Source organism: Ursus arctos, chromosome X (genome assembly GCF_023065955.2).
Source record: "Ursus arctos isolate Adak ecotype North America chromosome X, UrsArc2.0, whole genome shotgun sequence".
NCBI classification, from domain to species: Eukaryota; Metazoa; Chordata; class Mammalia; order Carnivora; family Ursidae; genus Ursus; species Ursus arctos.
Genome location: NC_079873.1, coordinates 77774017 through 77794323, shown reverse-complemented (window position 1 = coordinate 77794323; position 20307 = coordinate 77774017). Strand labels below are relative to the sequence as shown.

The following is a 20307-nucleotide window of genomic DNA, read 5'->3' as shown; positions in this document are numbered from 1 at the left end:
GCAGGGAACTCATTTGTGTTTGGACTCCAGGCCCATATCCTACCTACAATGATACCGACGAGGGAGGGGCTCTGAACAGGATAGGAAAAATTCTTCATCCTCAGGTTGCTTTCCAGTGAAAAGAGAAGGCCCAGAGGCTGCATAACTGATTTTGCATTAGATATCTTTTAAAGACTCCAACAGTTCAAATTGAGCATTCTATAGAAGGAAGCCATTCTTCCATCCTAGCTAATGACTCTCTGGGCCTTGCCTTCCACCTCCCACCAGCTAGTGTTCTGTGACGACTGTCAGCCCTTGCCGTACATCTCACGCCTTCCTCTCTGCCTTCATGCGTCCCAGCTAGCTCTTACAAGTCAGCTCTGGCTGCAGTGGCCTTGAAGGCTTTAACCTACTCCAGAGCCTTATATGGTTCAGAGGTGTTCTGCATACTAATAAAGGTGCCAAGAGCTTTTAGACTCGTTCTCTGTTCCGGCTGAGTTAGGGGTTGGAGGTGTTGCAGGGGAGAGTCAAATCTTGGGTCTCCCTTTCCTGCAGAATTTTGGTTCTGAAGAAAGAAGAAATTGACCCTGAACACTATCTAGTATTCAGGGGGCAGCGTAGGGATAGCACCTCAGTTGACCAGTCTTTGGGAGATGAGTCATCCTTTTTGTTTTTTAAAGATTTTATTTATTTATTTAGAGAGAAAGAGAGAGTGAACGAGTGGGGGTGGGGGAGGTTCAGGGGGGATGCAGAGGGAGAGGGAGCATCTCAGGCAGACTCTGTGCTGAACCCAGAGTCCAACTCAGGATTTGATCTCAAGACCCCGAGACCATGACCTGAGCCAAAATCAAGAGTCAGATGCTTAACCAACTGAGCTACCCAGGTGCCCTGAGAGATGAGTGGTCTTTATGGGGAAGGGGCTCCCAGGGCCTCAGTAGTCTCATGCCTGTCAACATTTCCAGTGTCTCTACTCCTAAGAAGAGTAAAGGGCTGAAATCTAGAGATTGCCTGAAAGAAGAGAGTCGGACAGAAACAGGGCAAATTCTCAGTTTCTCCCAGGAGGGCAAAAGGAACAGGGAAATAAGAGACCAGAGGATTTAGTGACCTAAAGCGCCAGAGAGTCCTAGGGCTGAAAACAGAGAAGCTGGTGGGTGAGGGGGATCAGATGGCAGGAAACTTACAGGTCTGTATCAGCCACTGGGGAGTCCAAAAAAGTGTAACAGTTGGGGCTCTGCCTTTAAGGAGCTTATGGCAATGTAGTTGTGGAATAAAAAATAATACACTTGAAATAATTTGTAATTTGGAGCTAAACCGTGATGTTGACAAAAAAAAAAAAAGCACTGAAGGAACTCGGAGAAAGGACATATCATGTGGGCGGGCATCGTCTGTGAGCTGAATGGCTGACATAGGAAGTGGGTCTTTGTGCCCCAGTACTTGATGCCCCAGCTACAGTGGCTACAGCTTTTCTAGAGATGAGTGTGCCTGAGTCTTGCATAGTTTCCTGGGGGAAGTGTGGGGGAGGAAGCTTCATCATCGCCATTTTTTAATCATTACTGTCATCAACAAGAACCACAATAAACATTAACTGAGCATCCCTCCCTGAGTCTACGCTTCTGTTGGGTAGGCAGGGCAAACACAGAAAGACTTGAAGGACTAGTGCAAAAGAGAGAGTGTGCCAGTAGCACAAAGAGGGAAAAGTGAGGGTTGGGGGGGTGAATCCTGGGGGGAGGTAGTACTTGAGCTGACCCTTGAAGGAAGGTTAGGGTTTGGACTAATGGAGAAAAGAGTGAAGGACGCTGTAAATGACCTCAGCAAGACACAGAGGTGGGAGTGAGCAAGGCGAGTGTAATTAAATGAGAACATTTGCTGGACTGGAGCAAGGGGTTTGTGGTGCAGTAATGTGGATATGAAATTGGAGAGGGAAGTAGTGTGGTGATTACAGAAAGCCTTTCAAGGCATCTGGAGGGAGTTGTTTAGGAACAAAGTAGGAAGGTCTTATAGATTTGTGTATTTGGGGCGTGCTGAGGGCACAGGGAAGGAAGAAAGGCTAAAAGAATTGGGATTCTACATTCTTCTAGCTTCAGTCTCCCATGCTAAGGTAACCAACTTATGCCATCTCAGCAAACTGAGATGAGTTCCTCACCCTACTTGAAATCCATCTTGAGAACAGGTTCCTAAGAAGCCCCCAGAAGTTCTTCACCCTATACTGTTGGTGGAGAACGCTGTGCCAGTTGGAAAGCCCCAACCAATTAACACTATGTGTGAAGTGTTCTCAGATAGTGTTGACCTGCCTTGTGAAAAGGAAGGGAGGAAGGATCAGCCCGCTAACCCAGCTAGCCCAGCTCCCAGCATGGGTGCAGACCAAGATAGCATGCCTGCTTCAAAGGCGACAACCTTTACAAGTTGATTTGTCCCTGACTCAGCCCTGGGGAAAGGAGGCAGCAATTGCAGGAATCTTAAAAATCAACACAAGGACAAGACTGTCTTTCTCCAGGCCATCATTTTGGTGGCTGCTAGCTGGCCACTCTTCATATACTCTTTTTACTGACTTCCTGCAGCAAAAAGAGATTGGCACAGGCTCTGTTGCATTTATATTATCACCAGGAGGCAGATGTTTTCTCTGTTTCTCTGGGGCTTAGAATTATGCAAATGAAGGCATGGAAACAAAAGCTCAGTGAGGAGGGGGAGGATTGATCTTAAGAATCCTGGCAATTTTCTGAGCTCTTTAAGTCACCCCTCTCAGTTTTTACTAACAGCTCTCTTGGCTCCTCTCCAGTCTATTTAGAGTTTGGCACCTCTTCATAACCTTCCAGCCAAAGACCTGAAAGTTCATTCTAAAGTTCCTATCCTGGCCTCATTTTGCTAGTGAAAAATCAAGGCATATAATATGAGTTTTCAGTGCTGACCTTGAGTCTTGACACCCCCCTTTTCTATCTTACCTCTGCTGCTTACAGCCTTGCCTGGAAAGGAAACTATGGCCCAATTGCCTCTCGGGTCTCCCCCCACCCCACCGTGATATTATCTGGAGGGCAATAGGACCTAGGGAAGTTCAACCCTGAGGCCGAGAGAGACACACCTGCCTAACCGCGTGGGTTGAGCTAGTGCGCGAGCTAGCTAGTTCAGGAGGGCGGGGTAGGAGTGGGCGTCTGCTGCTCTGGGGAAAGAGGAAAGCTGTGGCTCCCTCTGGGATCCGGGGGTCGTGGTGAGAAGCCGTTCCGAGCGCTAGCCCAAGCCCCCTTTTTTGTCGCGCCTCTCCACACGGAGCATCCGTGGGCTGCCCGCCCTGGAACTGGCAGGCTGGTTTGGTTTGGCCCCAGCCGTTCCTCCCATTTCGCCCGCCCCCGCCTTCAGTGCCTTAGTTCGCGAAGCCGCCGACCTCTCGCAGCTGGAACTGCAGGCCAGGGAGGACCCCAGCAGCCCACGGCGCCCCAGAGTCTGAGGACATCTGCCTTTGCCCTCCCGGGCTGGCGCCCCGCACGTCGTGCTCCTCGCTAGGAAAGTTTCCCTGTGGAGAAGAAGCCCCTCTGGCTTTCTCTGGATCCTGTAGCGCACGCTCGGCTTCTCTGCCCCCGAGACTGCGCTCCGGGCCCGGGCTGTGCCTCTGCTTCTGCCCCCCGCCGGCCGCCTTCGGGGCGGCGCTTGGGGAATCGGTGGAGCCGGCTGGAGAACCTTCGACTCGGCGCGGGTCCCGGGAGAGCAGCGGCGAGCGGGCGAGCCAATAGCCACAGTCTAACGATAGCTTAGGGTACCTAGGCACTGCAATGAGCCCCCGAAGGGACGCTCAGGCTGCACCCCCTCTTCTGCCCTGGTTCAGTTCTCGGCAGGTTTGAGGGGGCATACTGGTCAGGACTCCTGGAGAGGTGCTGCTGAGTGTTGGCGCCCCGACAGAGTGGCTACTCCCCCTCCCTGCGGGGCTGCAAAAGGCGAAGGGGCCAAGGAGGCAGCTGTCTCCAAGCCTTTCACGTGCCTGGAATTGGACTTCGGACTGGGCGCTAAAATGCTTGCTTTTGCCCTGTCCAGGTTTCATAGCACGTATGTTGACGATTGGAATCCTGGGCCAATGAAGAGTCAAGTTCAAAGTGGTACTCCCGGGTTCTCCATCCCATACTCCAACAAGTGTAACTTGAAACTATAAAGAGGGGTTTCCTGCTTTAACTAGCAGATCTCGGCTCTGGAATTGTACTTGACAGCTCTCTTCAATACTTGGACTGCAGTGGCTACAGGGTTCTCTTGGGTGGGGGTGGGGGTTGCTTCGAAGACCAGACTGCAACACCCAGAACCTCAACAATGGACCGCGTTTATGAAATTCCTGAGGAGCCCACCGTGGATCCAATTTCATCTCTGGAGGAAGATGTCATCCGTGGGGCCAACCCCCGATTTACCTTTCCATTTGGCATCCTCTTCTCCACCTTTCTGTACTGTGGGGAGGCTGCATCTGCCTTGTACATGGTTAGAATCTATCGAAAGAATAGCGAAACCTACTGGATGACATACACCTTATCCTTCTTTATGTTTTCATCCATAATGGTCCAGTTGACCCTCATTTTTGTTCACAGAGATCTGGCCAAAGACAAGCCGCTATCATTGTTTATGCATCTAATCCTCTTGGGACCTCTTATCAGGTGAGCTATTTTTAATTTCAACCCCCCCCCCACAGGGTTTGTGCAGAGAAAGATGAAGCTAATATTTACAAGACTGATACTGTGCCTCTAATCAGTTCTCCCGTTCCCTCCCACTCTGGGCTTCCCTGCCTATCATCCAAAAAAAAAAAAAAAAATTGTATCGGAAACTTTAAGTGCCACCGCAATGAACATGTGGCATGTACCTGTGTTCCAAAACCATGTGTGGTACCATTGATAAGACTTCATTAGACGGTGTTTACTATTTGGATTTGAGTTGTGAAAATCGGTACGGGACCAGCTGACGTGGTCAACCTGTGCACACAGGCCATAGCTTCAGAGTGTATTGTATTTGTTTTTTTTTTGTTTTTTTTTTAAAGATTTTATTTATTTATTTGGCAGAGATAGAGACAGCCAGCGAGAGAGGGAACACAAGCAGGGGGAGTGGGAGAGGAAGAAGCAGGCTCAGCGGAAGAGCCTGATGTGGGGCTTGATCCCATAACGCCGGGATCACGCCCTGAGCCGAAGGCAGACGCCCAACCGCTGTGCCACCCAGGCGCCCCCAGAGTGTATTGTATTTTGACTCTGCCTTTTAGACACTCTATAAATTGGATCTCACATTCAGTTTCTTTACCCTGAGCTGCTTGGGATGCTGGTGGTGGCATTTTCAAATTTTCCAGAGTTATTTGACATCTGGAAAATATTTTCAGCTATTTGTGGTCATCTAGTACCCCAACCCATTGTAGTTCGTTTTTTTCTGTTGGTTCATCAGTCTCCTGTTTATCTTTTTGTATCTTTCTGCAATAAAGGTACATGGTTAGAGGGGGCAGAGGAAGATAGGTCCATCTCTCCATCTGGATGCTGTGGCACACTGTAATAGTATCAGTCTTTCCATTTTGATTGCCTTGAAGGGATGAGAATGTGCCTTATCTTAGGGAGACAGGCATCTGTGTCAGCAGTCTCATCGGGACGCTATGGGATTTTCAAGTTAGGGAGATGTTGCAAAACTTACGAAGTCAGGAGGAAAGAATGGACCAAGTTTGTCTTGATTGCAATCAGCTGAAGAATATGTGTCAGAGTGTGGGTGTTGTAATTGCAGTGGGAAGATATTTCATCCTTAGAGAACTAAACACAGTCTGAAACTGTTCAAGGATGGAAGTCCCCTGCGTTAAAATTTTTTTAAACCAATATATAAACAAGGAGGGGTTGATTAGCCTCCATTAGAGAAAACAGCCTGGAATTCCAGCGGCCTGGAGTCTGGTCCCCCCTCTGTCATTGACTAGTTGCATCGCTTTGGTGAAATCTCTGAAGATGCCTTGGGCCCCCGTTTCTTCATCTGTCTGATAAATGGGTTGGGCAAGATCATGGGTCTCAAATGCAAACGCTTACAGGGGCCAGGCCGGTCTCATAAATGAGTGAAGCAGGCCAAGTATGAGAAAACCAGTAGCTTCATGTGTGATGATAAATGAAAATGAAGTCTCAGTGTTAGAGAAGTGATGGTGAGTAGTGCATAGTGTGGCAAGCTGGAGTCTGCATGATTTGCCTAAAGGGGGCAGCTACTCTACTGTTCCAGCCCATTGTTTCACTGTTGGAATTCAGACCCAGTATTGCCAGATTCCCCAACTTTTCAAGGGAAGCTTCCAAGACAGGATTTTATGTGAAATATCATTTTGACTTTTGGCAAATAACACAGTAGGGACCAAACAAACCACAGCTGTTGGTCAGATGTGACTCAGCTGGCCTATATCCAACCTTTGGACCTGGCAATCTAAAGCTCCTTTCCAATTCTAAATCTTTGAAGTTAAGCTGTAAAAGAAAGTCCTCATCTTGAACTTAGAAACAAGAAATTTAGAGATGTTCGGGCGCCTGGATGGCTCAGTCGGTTAAGTGTCCAACTCTTGATTTCGGCTCAGGTCACGATCTCAGGGCCCTGAGATTGAGCCTGCGTGGGGCTCCATGCTGGGTGTGGAGCCTGCTTAAGATTCCCCCCGGGGCGCCTGGGTGGCACAGCGGTTAAGCGTCTGCCTTCGGCTCAGGGCGTGATCCCGGTGTCGTGGGATCGAGCCCCACATCAGGCTCTTCCGGTATGAGCCTGCTTCTTCCTCTCCCACTCCCCCTGCTTGTGTTCCCTCTCTCGCTGGCTGTCTCTCTCTGTCGAATAAAAAAAAAAAAAGATTCTCTCCCCCCACCCCGCATGCACATGCTCTCACTCGTGCTCTCTCCCTAAAAAAAAAAAAAAAAAAAACCAAAAAATAATATTGCCATTATTATTAAGAGATGTCACTAGAGGAACAAGGAAACCATTCTTAGCAGCCTTTTCAATTGTGATATACTGAGTTAACAGATCAAGCACTCTCAAGGTGCAAATTGCAGCAAGTAGTGCCCCAGTCCAGACTTTAGACTTCCCTCCTTTGCTTTGTGGCCTCCCAAGCCATCTTTGATTTGGACCCACCATATGGAGTATAAAGTACTGTATTTCATTTTTGTTATTTAGCCTCCACTAGAAATGATTGGAAAGCATTTATAATAGCTAACCTGACAGCAGGGAAGAAACAATTTAAAGCTCATAAATGATATCCTTGGTATGTTCAAGGCAAATTACTTTTTAGGTAGGTAGGAACTTGATTAGCACTATTAGGCACATGACGGTGTTTGCAGTGCCTGGCTCCCTTGTATGAAATACAAAGGTACTTCTGAAAATGAAAATGTACTCTAATTTACTGAGGCTTATAGCCAAGGCGAGCACCCTTACTTAAACCAGTAAATAGCCTTTAGAAGCATAAGCAGAATGCTTCCTGCCACTACCTCCCCCGGTATTTTATTCGGCAATAACACTGATGGGCCTGGGTTAAAATCTAAAATCTTTTGTTGGAAATGTGCTTAGCTTTTTTCTTCTCTCTTCTCTCCTCCTTCCACCTTTTCCTGTCCCGGGTTTTTGAGTTTGAAATGTCCACTTTCTAGGGAGAGACTACATGCTTCAGACTGGCAAATATGCCCCAGTCTCAGGGGGATGCTGTGAAGAATAGCGGCCAGCACATGTTCCAAACCTTCCCATTGGGAGCTAAAGGCCTGGAAAGCATATAAATATCTGAGCTTGTCTTTAGCCTATTTTTCCATTAAATTGCATTGCCATTATTATTATCCTCTCCTCCCATCATTTCTCGCCCTGTGTCATTCTGTCGTCTTCTCTTCCTTCTTACTCTTTCATTTTCTCAGAAAACATTTATCAAATACCCACCATGTGATGAGGGTGGTGGGCAAGATAAATACAACCCATGCCCTCCGTCAGGAAAGATGGCTTCATTTTCACCACAACTGTTCTTACTTATTGTAATAGTTCACAGTTTCCATTCACTCTGGAGTGCGTGGAGGAAGCGGTAACTCAGGTGTGCCAAAACAAGGTGTCCTAGTCGCTTCTCTTCCATTCACCACATCAGAACTGCTTAAAGGCTTCTGATTTATGTGGGAGCGATACAGCAAGAAATGCGGTCTTATCGCTATTTCGAGGTTGGTAGGCTCTCGTAAGGATGTCTTCCTCTTTGTAAAGAAAGGAGGAAGTTTAAAAGGCTGTTGGCCCCAGACAGGTCAAGAGGCCCCAGAAACACCCTTCAGAGAGATCTTTCGATGTTCCCTAGGTATGTAGCACTTTCAGTTCTGAGTTGCCAAGCCTTTAAGTACCCTTGTTATTGAATGGCGTTTACTGTATAGATGTGAGGGTTTTTTTTCTAGATCCCCTCCAAGACTTTTTGGCAAGACAGTTATAGTTGTGGGCTTTGTCTTGGGAAAAGCAGAACTCAAAAGCCCCAAGTATGGAGCTGAAGGCTTTGCATATAGAATGTTTTACCTCAGGAACTTGAGGTGTTATGAAAACCAGGGCCTTTAAGAACCTTCGTTGTTTTCTCTCAGCACATTATTTACATAATATCTTTGTGTTCAAGGTGCATTTCTACCAAAGGCCTATTCTTAAGAGGCAAAGCAATTCCTTAAATCCTCAAAGAAACACTCTGAAGTGGTGTTCTCAGGTCAGTAGATGGCCAGCCAAACAAAAAAGGATTTAGACTCAAGCAACTTGTGGAATGCATGACAAACTCTTTGATTCATGAGAAATGAGTAGAATAGGAATTAAGGACTGGCCAAAAGTAGCACAAACTCCCTGAGTTGTATTATCATCCCCCTTCCACTACAGTCTTCCTTCCCAGGACAGCTTTAGTTAAGTACCCGTGATGCTTTACTTCTGCAGATGTTTGGAGGCCATGATTAAGTACCTCACACTGTGGAAGAAAGAGGGGCAGGAGGAGCCCTATGTCAGCCTCACCCGAAAGAAGATGCTAATAAATGGCGAGGAGGTGCTGATAGAATGGGAGGTGGGCCACTCCATCCGGACCCTGGCTATGCACCGCAATGCCTACAAACGTATGTCACAGATCCAAGCCTTCCTGGGCTCAGTGCCCCAGCTGACCTATCAGCTCTATGTGACTCTGATCTCTGCAGAGGTCCCCCTGGGTAGAGGTGAGTGGGGTCAGGAGAGGGGAGGGCTCCATTTAAATCAAGGGTCTTAGAAATCCAGACCTGAGCTGTCCAATACACTGGCCACCAGCTTCGTGTGGCTACTTCAGTTAAAATGAAACATGAAATAAAAAATGTACTTCCTCAGTCATACTAGCCACATTTCAAGTGTTCAATGGCCACGTGTGGTTAGTGGTTACTGTATTAGACAGCACAGGTATTACAGAACCTTTGGACGGCACTGGTAGATAGTCAAAGAACTCGGGGAGCCAGCCATCTTAGGCCTGCCAGATTTCTTTAACGGGGGTAAGCTATTTCAGGCTAAAAATGCCACAGATAAGCCCTCTCTGGGCCCAGAAGAAGCTGGTAACACCAGCAGTCAGTAGGACACTTTCTCTAGTCCACAGTGTTTAAATTACACTGAGGGTTTTTTGTTTGTTTTGGCTTAGGGATGGCCATCTTTTAATAAGAGGTTCCCAAATATTACTGATCATGAGAAAACATAGTACTGGATGAAAGCTCCTTTTTAAAAAAAATTACATCTCCTACTCAGACCTGGCTCAGTGTGAGTGTGGGGAGGCCAGGAATCTGTATTTAAAAAAAAAATACCCCAGTTGATTCTGATCAGCCACATTTGGGAGCCACTGATTTAATTACTTCTCCCAACTCCAGTGGGGAGAGAGAAATTCGGGTGTGGAATGAATACTGATGAGAATGAGGCTTGGTCCCAGTTCTGACCTTCTGTTCGATTGTTAGAGGAAGTCACCCAAGAGGTCACAGTCTTAATTTCCCACTTGTAAAAGACAGATCCTTAGATGAATAAGACCTCTAGGAGAGGAGGAAATGTGAGTCATGTTTTCAAAGTCAAGATAAAGTACTGCTAATGAGTTTTAACAGCTCAAGATTAGCTTCAGCTGCTTGGGCTGGAGCTGATACAGCTGTGGGTACAACTTGGAACCATTTCCTTATTATTAGATGCGGATCCTGCTTGGCAAAGCCCCATGTCGCAAATGAATGTAAGGAGGGAATTTGCCCCCTTTTCTCTTTTCCTCCACTAAGAATTGTTCATGAAACTTTTGGTCTTGAAGCTCTTTACGTATCTAGAATTGACAGTAGTGTGAAGAGAAAAGGAAATGATGATGCTTTTCCTCCTGAGAATTTTGAAGGTCATCAAATTAATTAAATATCTAATTAAAATCTAATTAAAATATGCATATGTTACAGAAGTAATGCATGCAAAACCAATTGACTTACAAGTAATCGTATATGCATAGAAAATTTCTGGAAAGATATGTCAGAAACCATTTACCTCTGGGGAGTGAAAATGAGAAGTCCGTCGACTTTTAGCTTTTACTTTATACCCTTCTGTATGGTTTGAAATTTATGTGGTTTAAAATTTTTGCTATGACCATGTATTACTATTTTTGGTCCTTATATTTTAATTATGAAAATCAGACATGGTTATGGTAAGGAGTCAAAACCACACAGAACATATATCAAATAGGAGATGTAATTTTACTGCCCAAAAGTAATCTCTGTTAACCATTCAGTATATATCCTTCCGGACTTTTTTTTTTTTTTTTTTGCTATGTAAACATGCATACAATATCTGTGTATATGTATTTGTGTCAAAAAGGGCTGGATTAAACATTCTGTTCAACATGTCTTTTTTCAAAAGTATGCCAATATATCTTTCTTCAGTGGTTATGTATACACACATGTATAATAAATGATAAATACGTAATATATATTTTCCTTATAGGAACTGGACCATTCTTTGTTATTTCTCTAATCTTCTGTTGGTAGGAGTAAAGTTTGTTTCTGATTTTTCCATTCAAAAAAGTTTTTTCTAATCACAAACTACGCTCCAGAGAACATCTTTATAAGTATCTGTGTACCGGAATGAGACTTCATAGGATAAATTCTTAGCAATAGAAGTGCTGGGTGAAAAGATACGCATGTTTGGAATTTTATCAGTACTGCCAAATAGCTCTCCCAAAAGGTTGTATGAATTTATATTCCCACCTGGGTGTATGAATGTGCTTTTTCTTTATATATTAAACTAAATATTATTTAGTTGTATAGTTATAAAATAACTGATTACTTAATAATTTGCTTTTAATTGTGAGAGCAGCTGAGTATCTTTTCATGTTTGGTTATTGTGTTCTTTAATTTGCTGATTTATAGTGGGTTGTCTTTTTCTTATTAACTTCTAGGAGCGGTTTTCTTATTCTCGTGTTAGTCCTTTCTCTGCTGTAGATAAGCGTGTATGTATACATTTGTGTATTTTGCATGTGTGTACATACACACATTTTAAATGTTCTGGCTTTCTGAAGTATTAAATTTTGATGCCTTTAAGTTCTTTATTGCTTTTAGATCTTGTGCACTTCTCACAAAGGCCTTGCACAACTCCTCTCTGATAGGGCGATTTAGCCTAACCTTCCAAATAGATGAATTTCCACAATCAGTTTGTCAATTCTCCCACCAAAACACAAAACAAAGCAAAACAGTAACAACAATAAAAGGAAAAAATTTTCACTGAGACTGTGTATTGGGATTGCATTAAATTATTTAGGTTGTTTTGGAGGGAATTTACATCTTTATAGGATCGATCAGTTTCGTATTAGAAGATGATGTATCTCTCCATTTTGTTAAATATTTTTACATCACTTTATTGAGGTATGATTGACAAAAATCTCTACCTCTTTAACATATCCAGCTTGATGAGTCTGGAGAGAAGTATACATCCAGGAAATATCTCTACAACCTATGCCGTAAATGTGCAAGGCCTGGAACAGGAAAACTATACAACTTTATTGAAGTACATTAAAAAATATCTCATGAAATGTACTTCAGCAAAGTTGTATTGTTTTCTTGCTATAGGTTTTGCACATTTTTGTAAGGCTTATTTTTAGGTATTCTATTAGTTTTTAAATCATCTGGTTGCCTAAGTAGGGGAAATGCATGTTCTACTCTTTTGGAAATGGGGACTGATGATGATGATAGGAGCTAGCCGAGAGCATCTACTACGATCTGAACGTTTCTCTAGGTCCCTTACATGTAGTTATTCCATTTAATCTTTACAACAACCCTGTGATATATTTATTATCCCCATTTTAACAAATGAGGAAACGGAGGCACTGAGAGGTTAAGCAAATTCCCCCATGCTTTCATAAGTAATAGCTGGCAAAGACTGGACTGGAATTCAGGATGCCTGCCTGCAGAGCCCATGTTTCTCAACGTATCACTCTACAAAGGTTGTAAGGGAAACTTTCTCCAAGGCCTTGTTTTTAATTCTTTGGTGATTTCTCCTACTAAAAACTTTCTGACAGTACCATCTCTTAAAGTTTGGTAAACAGTTTTTTGGGTTAGGTTTCCTCATTTTCATCCACTCTTCTGTCTTCTTGCTACCCCTTTTTCTAATCTCTTTTTCTCTTGGAGGCCATCTGGATCAGCATAGATGAGCAAATTCACTAACGGCATTATGATCTCTTATGGCATGAGTCTATTTGTAGGGAGACAGATGGAAGGTGTTTTTACATTTATTGGAAGCATCAGGCTTTCTTTTTTACACTACTATCAATAAATGAGTTCTAATTTAAGGGAAAGCATCACCACACTTGGCTAGATGTACATACACTCTGACGTTCCCAACTAGGAGCATCAACTCTTAAGGATGGGACTAAGAGTGGTTTATAAAGCTAAGAGTATAGCAAATCGTTTTGTTGTACACCTTAAACTAATACGATATTATATGTCAATTGTAGCTCAATAAACATGGAAAAATAATGAATAAAAATAAGGCTAAGAGTAGACACTTCAAGAGAGTCTCTCCAGTCTTTGAGATTCCAACACTCTACTTAGAGCTGAAAAGGACCTTGCAAAGGAAGCTGTGCTGCTTTTTGGGTTTCCATGGGAAAGTCTCCACTTTTCTTGCAGATTAAGTTGACATCTCTGTGGCTCCAATTCCCTGGATCTAGTATTTTTATGGCAACAGAAAGTTCCAGCCCCCCCCTTTTTTGGATGAGTTACCCCTCAGGCCTCTACTCTCCTCGAGAGCAGTAGATTTGTCTTAGTGATTGGTATTCTTTGGTATCAAGGAATAGAAGGAAAGGGACACTGTGTGTTCTGTAGTTGAGACTTAGTGTAGCAAGTTATGGAGCACCCTGACCCTTCAGGGCCCCAACTCTACACAGTGGCATGGATGTTATGGGCTATGAAGTGGGTTTTTAAAAAAAATGTTTAAACCACTCTGGTAGAAGTTTGGAGATTCCTAAAATATACCAAAGCGCCTGGGTGATAAATTAATATTGGTGATGATTAATGCAAGCAATTCTAGAGCATCTCAGTGAATTGGGGAACTAAGGCACATAGATATCCAGTGACTGGCACACAGCTTTCACAGAGCCGAACCAAGGGTTTCAAATTGTAGATATTTTATGCTGCCTCTCTGAATTCAGAATTCTTCATTAACTCCACAAACATTTATTGAGCACCTGCTATAGTCCAGGCGGTGTGTTAGGCTCTGGGGATGCAGCGCAGAACAAAATAGACATGGTCCTTTTTGCCTTTGTGGAATTTCCAGTATACATTCTGACACATTCTAGAAGCCATACAAGATTCGTTCCTTAAAGAAGAGATATGTCAAAGAAGGGACTTCTGTAACCAAAGGCCTTACCTACGAATTTCCCAGGACTGGAGTTTTTCAGAATTCCTTCTGCCCGCTTCATTGTTTGCTCAGAAGCCTGTTCCTTCAAGTGGGTGCTGCCCTATCCCTTTATATGTGCTCTTCTTGTGTTAGTGACCTCTCAATGCTACTTCTGAGATCCGCTCTTCTTAAAAAGTTCATTTTGTATGTTTATATGATTATTAAAGTATTACAATGTATGTTCATTGTGGGAAATTTAGAAAATAGAGAAACATAGAAAAAAAGATTTTAAAAACAGGTATAATCTCTATCACAAAAGATATATTTTAGTTTATTTCTTTCCATTTTTTTTCTGTGCACACTGTGTCCTGTGCTAACATAGCTGTGTTTGTATGTGAATTTCCTCTTAACTGGGCCCTCAAGCCTCACCTTTCATCTCTCTGGACCTCCAGGTCTGAGTTCAAGCTTCGCCAACATGGTCTGATTGTCTATTTTCTCTGTTTGTTTTTTTTTCTTACAGCTGTGCTAATGGTCTTTTCCCTGATATCTGTCACCTATGGGGCTACCCTGTGCAATATGTTGGCTATCCAGATCAAGTATGATGAATACAAGATTCGCCTTGGGCCATTAGAAGTCCTCTGCATCACCATCTGGCGGACATTGGAGATCACTTCCCGCCTCGTGATTCTGGTGCTCTTCTCAGCCACCTTGAAATTGAAAGCTGTGCCCTTCTTACTGCTCAACTTCCTGATCATCCTCTTTGAGCCCTGGGTTAAGTTCTGGAGGAGTGGTGCCCAGATGCCCAATAACATTGAGAAAAATTTCAGCCGGGTCGGCACCCTGGTGGTGCTGATTTCCATCACCGTTCTCTATGCGGGCATCAACTTCTCTTGCTGGTCAGCTTTGCAGTTGAAATTGGCAGACAGGGACCTTGTTGACAAAGGTCAGAACTGGGGGCATATGGGCCTGCACTATAGTGTAAGGTTGGTAGAGAACGTGATCATGGTTTTGGTTTTCAAGTTCTTTGGAGTGAAAGTGTTACTGAATTACTGTCATTCCTTGATTGCTTTGCAGCTCATCATTGCTTATGTGATTTCCATTGGCTTCATGCTCCTTTTCTTTCAATACTTGCACCCATTGCGCTCACTCTTTACCCACAACGTAGTGGACTACCTCCATTGTGTCTGCTGCCACCGGCACCCTCGGGGCAGGATTGAGAACTCAGAGCCATCCTGTGCTGCCGAAGCAAGGCAAAGCGTTGTCTGAGATTCTGTCTTCCGGGTCTTTTGGGATAGGCTGGGGGCTGCCAAGAGCAACTTTGCCATTGAAGGAAAGGATGAGGCTCATAGGTGAGTACCCATCAGGACATTTTCTTGAATTTTCTGGTAAGCCTCTAAGAAGAAAGAGCAGCTCCCAAATAGGTTTTATTTCCTTAAGATTGACAGCTATGTTTGGAAACCCAGGGTAGCTACTATATATCAAGAAGGGTCAGAGATACTGTGAACACCCCTCCCACCCAGGGCAGCTGTTTGGCTGCCCTAGGGGGTAATTTACCTCCAAACACCTTAAACTCTCTGGGTGTGATCTTGTAGCTCTGCTCATTTGCTTGAGGGCATTGCTGAGGTGAAGGCCCAGAATTCCACCAGAATATATCCTGACTGATCAGAGGATGTGACAACTTGCTAATTATCGGTACCTCCCAGGAAACTGGCTGATTAATGTGGAATTGTAACTGTAAGCATGGCTGGGTTTGTTTTTGTTTTTTTTAAATTCCAATGAGAAACTCTGGTTTAAGAAGAAAACCGCCACCACTAAAAACAGCTGCTCCCCAAACAAGTTAGCTTTCCATTAGGATTTTACTAGTGATCATTCCTCAAAGACCTCTCTTTTCAAGCAGCCCTTCCCAGGCACACTCCGAGGAGGGAGTGTGGAGTAGGATTCCTTCAGGGCATAAACCAGAATGACTCTTTCTCAGGGGCCTGCAGCAGCATCCAGCTTGTGGAATGGAGTGGTTGAGTAAAATCTCTCACTTCTTGCATCGTTATCAGGAATTCCCTCCAACCTGGTTTTTCTGTGCTCTTGGCGTTTTACTACTTGATATAGATCTCAGAGAAGCTGAGCTGTAATTGAAAATGTTTCTAATATATGGAAGAAATGAGGATTGCTTTGTGTCTCCTACTGTTCTGAGTATTTTGCTGGGTTTTTTTTCCTAGGGGAGAGAGAAGGTAATAATAGCTGAGATACTACCTTCATGCTGTTTGGGGTTTGGATGGCAGCTAATACGCCAAGATAGAGTGAAGACAGAGGAGGGAAACCAGATCACATTAATTCATCATTGGTACTGGTTTTTGCCCACTGGATTTTTATTTTCTAATAAGGAAATGTTTATCAACCTTCTGCTCATTCCCACACCCCCAATGGATGAATGCGTACCCCCCTTTCTCATGTCTCTCCTATCAGTAGGGTATTTTGATGGGGATGTCAGCTAGATGCCTCTAAGGTCACCAAGGAATGGAGGTTAGTATGGCCACTGCCTACTGCGACCTAGTATCTCAGCATTTACTGTTTACCTCTCCCAGACCAGGAAAGTTGAGAATTCCTAGTAGCATTTACCAAGTGTTGCTACCACAGTGTTTTGAGAAATTGTGAACAATCTGACCTAAAGCTTCTCATCCTGATCCAGTTTTACTCTTGAGATCATGTTAGGAGTTTATCTTTAGCCATTTCCCGTCCTCTTATCCAGTGTCAGGAGTTTATGGTGGAGGAGCTCCCTCTTATAAGTAGCAGGGCTGTTAGCCAGAATCGTCCTATTTCCTGGCATGTCTGGTGTGGTTTTCCCATCTTCAACCACTGTTTCGGGGCTAAAAGGATTGGATAAATAATTTGGGGAGAATCGAGTGACTTGCTTTGGAGCAGTGGATACTTTGTCAATCCAACTCCTTCATTTTATCTTTGATGAAGAGACTTAGTTAGGTTGGTGTCATAAAAAGCTCACACTCCTATCTTCTGACTATGTTATTTAAGGTGAATTTGAAAGAATCTATTAGGCTTCCAGAAGAACACACTGTCTCTTTGGAATTCAAGCAATAATTTCTCCCTAGTGGTTAATATGCCCTTCTATTAAAATCAGAAGCAGCGTGGAACTGTAATTTGGTCCATTAAAAGCCATGTGAATCAGCCACTTAAGGCACAGGTGCTATGGGAACACAGTGACACACACTAAGCCAAGCAGGTCAATTAGCACTAGAGTGGAGATACACAGGGCAGAAACATGTGCCTTGGTACTATTTTTTTTCCCCACACACACTTCCCAGCCTCCGTGACTTAATATAGCTGGAATGCAGGGGGTGCAGGGTGAGGGGTGTGGAGCAGCTTCGGACCTGAAAAACCTGCTGCCCTTACCCAAGGAGAAGAGATTCTAGGGATACATTATGCAAATGAACTCTCAGAACCTCCTCTAGGTGGTGGCCTTTCTGTTCCACAGCAATCTTCTAGATCTACAAGGAAAGGACAAATTTCGGAATGTGGTGGTGGGGCAAGGGAAGTGCTCCCATCTGCAAACATCTCTTTAATTGACTACTCTCTTTTTATCCTTTGAAATCTCAAAGTGACACAGGGTACTTGTGTAGGGGCGAGTCTTAGTGGGAGAGGAGGCGGAGATGGGGCCAGCAAATGGATCTTGGAAAAGGAAGGCAGAACCATGAAGTGTGGGGGAAAGAGAAGCTATCGTAGCAACAGCTTTTTCCCCCCCATATTATTGGCTATTTGGTAGGCTAAGTATGGGCAAATGAACATCTTAAGGAAATGTATTAAATAAACTCATAGTTGTCAATTTCATTTGTTCCACAAATGCTTTAAAGACTATGCGGCATTAGAACTGTGAGGCACTGTAGGAGAATTAAATAATATCTAATATTTATAAGCATTTACTGTATGTCTGGCACAGCACTTTATATGCATTATTTCATTCAATCCTCAAAACAATCCCTTATGAGGTAGGTACTAGTATCCCCCATTTTACAGATGAAGATTCTAAGGCATAGAATAAAGTCACGGCTAATATCAGAGCCAGGATTCAGTCTTAGGCACCCAGGCTCCAGAGCTTACACTCTTCATCGTGACATAAGCCTCTAGATCCTCTTAGGTCCTTTGTGGAATTAGTTTAATATGTTAGTGTTTCCAGGAATCTTTTCTGGGCTGTGCCTGGGTTCATATCAAACATTCTTTCTTACAAACACTCGTAATCAGGAGATATCACTCAATTTACTCTAGACAGAAAAAGGTCAAGTCCTAAAAGGACTGGGATGAAAATTGAGTATGTGTTCACATGCACTCATAGGTTGATGTTATTTAATGTTCTCGTGTACTTATATGAGCTTATATTTAATGTTCACATGTACTTATATACTGGGAGTGGAGGTATAAGGTGGGGGATAGTAGTAGGTGGACCCGTTTCCTTTCTAGTTTTAAGATTTTGTCTCCTGTGTGTTCTTAAACACACAGCTTCCAGACCCTGGTGGTGGAAATAAAACTGGAGGGAGCAGTTACTACTCAGGTTTATATGAATCTTTCCCCCTTCCCCCGACAAATAGCCAATCACAGCAGGGGAGTGCTGAAGCCCACTCTCTAATCCTTCCTCATAGCAACACTGCCCTTACTCCTGTTGAGAAGCTGACTCCTAGTTCTAAACAGGCCAAGGGATAAGGATGTTGAAGAATAACGCCCCTCCTCCCCCAGCTGTCACAGTCCTGAGAGCCTAAGTCAACATTCAGTGCTCTTTCAACTAGCCTGCTCCCTCCAGCACCTCTCAAGGTCATGGTCCTCAGCACTCAGTCGATTGCTGCTTCCAGGGTAAGGGTCGTGTGGGCAGCTGAAGTGTAGAACATTCACCGGGACATTCCATCTAAACCTGTGGAGTTCCAGGGTGCCAGACTGCTCAGTCCATGGAGCCTGCAATTCTTCATCTCAGGGATGTGAATTCAAGCCCCTCATTGGCTGTAGAGATTACTTAAAAAGAAGATCTTAGAACTCCACAGGTTTGGGGGTTTTTGTTGTTGTTGTTTATGAAAAGTCCCTTAGTATAAAAGCAGAAGACTCTGGACCCTCCAAAATACTTACCTGCCCAAGAGTGGGGGACTCCTCATTCTCTGAAACTTTTGCTATTGGGCTTTACTACTGTCTTCAGGGGACACACATGCCCAGAATCGTATGCCTTTCCTCTTGAAGGACCAGCACCATTAGTCACACACTTTAGATCTTAGAGCCTCTGAGGTGCACAGTGAAAGTATGATATGAGCCTTGGCAACAAAGCATATACCATGTGAAACCAGAAAGTGGCAAGGCCAACCTGTGTGAGCTATGGGAAGTAAGTGTGAAAACAGTACACTTTCATGTATAGAGATAATAACATCTGAATAGCACTGTATTATATTCACGGCACATTGACACATATTAGCTCTGTTACCATTGTATCATTGTTGGGACAAGCCATCTGAGCTGTACGTATGAATTTACATTGTTCTAACCTTTAATTTATTAAACAATTATTAAGCTCATTTTGTACCAGGAAAACCTATGTGGATATTTCAGAGTGCTTTATAGATGCTGAAAGACTCAAAAGTGAATCCCAAATATCAAGTTTAAGTGATATTGGAGATAAATAACCACTGGTTCTCATCACTGGTATGAGAGTAAAGTATTGGCGTAAGTTTTTGGAAGGCAGTTTGTCAGTATTTGTCAAAATTAAGTGGGCATACTTTCTGTCTCAGAATTTTAACCTCTAGGCATTTTTCCTTTGGCAACATAGCCACACTTGTGCAAAGAGATGTGTACAGGAATGTTCATTATAGCACTACCTGTGCTGTAACAGTGAAAAGTTGGTAACAACTTAAATTTCCATCTATAAGGAAATGATTAAATTCTGACAATTCTTTCACTGGAATACTGTCCAGCCATTAAAAAGATATATGTGCCCCTATGTTTATTATAGCATTATTTACAATAGTCAAGATATGGAAACAACCTAAGTGTCCATCAATAGATGAATGGATAAGGAAAATGTGTGTGTGTGCGCGTGTGTGTGAGTGTGTGATGGAATATTATGTGGCCATAAAAAGGATGAGATTGTGCCACTTGAGACAACATGGATAGACCTAGAGGGTATTATGCTAAGTGAAATAAATCAGACTAAGAAAAACAAATACCATAGGATTCTACTCATAAATGGAATCTAAAAAATGCATAAACAAAATGCAAAATCAGACCTATAAATAGAGAACAAACTGATGGTTGCCAGAAGGGAGTGGGGGATTGGGCCAAACGGGTGAAGGGGAGTGGGAGATACAGGTTTCCAGTTATGGAATGACTAAGTGATGGGAATAAGAGTTACAGCATAGGGAATAAGTCAATAATATTGTAATAGTGATGTGACAGATGGTAGCTACACTTGTGAGCAAAGCACAATGTGTAAACTTGTCAAATCACTGAGTTGTACACCTGAAACTAATGTAGTGTTGTGTGTCTACTAAAAAAAATGGGGTAGATGTATACAGTATG

The 20307-nt window shown here is 43.6% G+C and overlaps 1 protein-coding gene across 1 annotated transcript; it reads left to right on the top strand.

Moving 5' to 3' along the window:
• The first annotated feature begins 3080 nt into the window (after positions 1–3080).
• Positions 3081–20029, top strand: XKRX (XK related X-linked). The gene is made up of 3 exons (XM_026483555.4): positions 3081–4601; positions 8839–9107; positions 14273–20029. The coding sequence occupies exons 1-3, from the start codon at positions 4267–4269 to the stop codon at positions 15016–15018; spliced, it is 1350 nt and encodes a 449-aa protein (XP_026339340.1). The 5' UTR covers positions 3081–4266; the 3' UTR covers positions 15019–20029.
• The last annotated feature ends 278 nt before the right edge of the window (positions 20030–20307 follow it).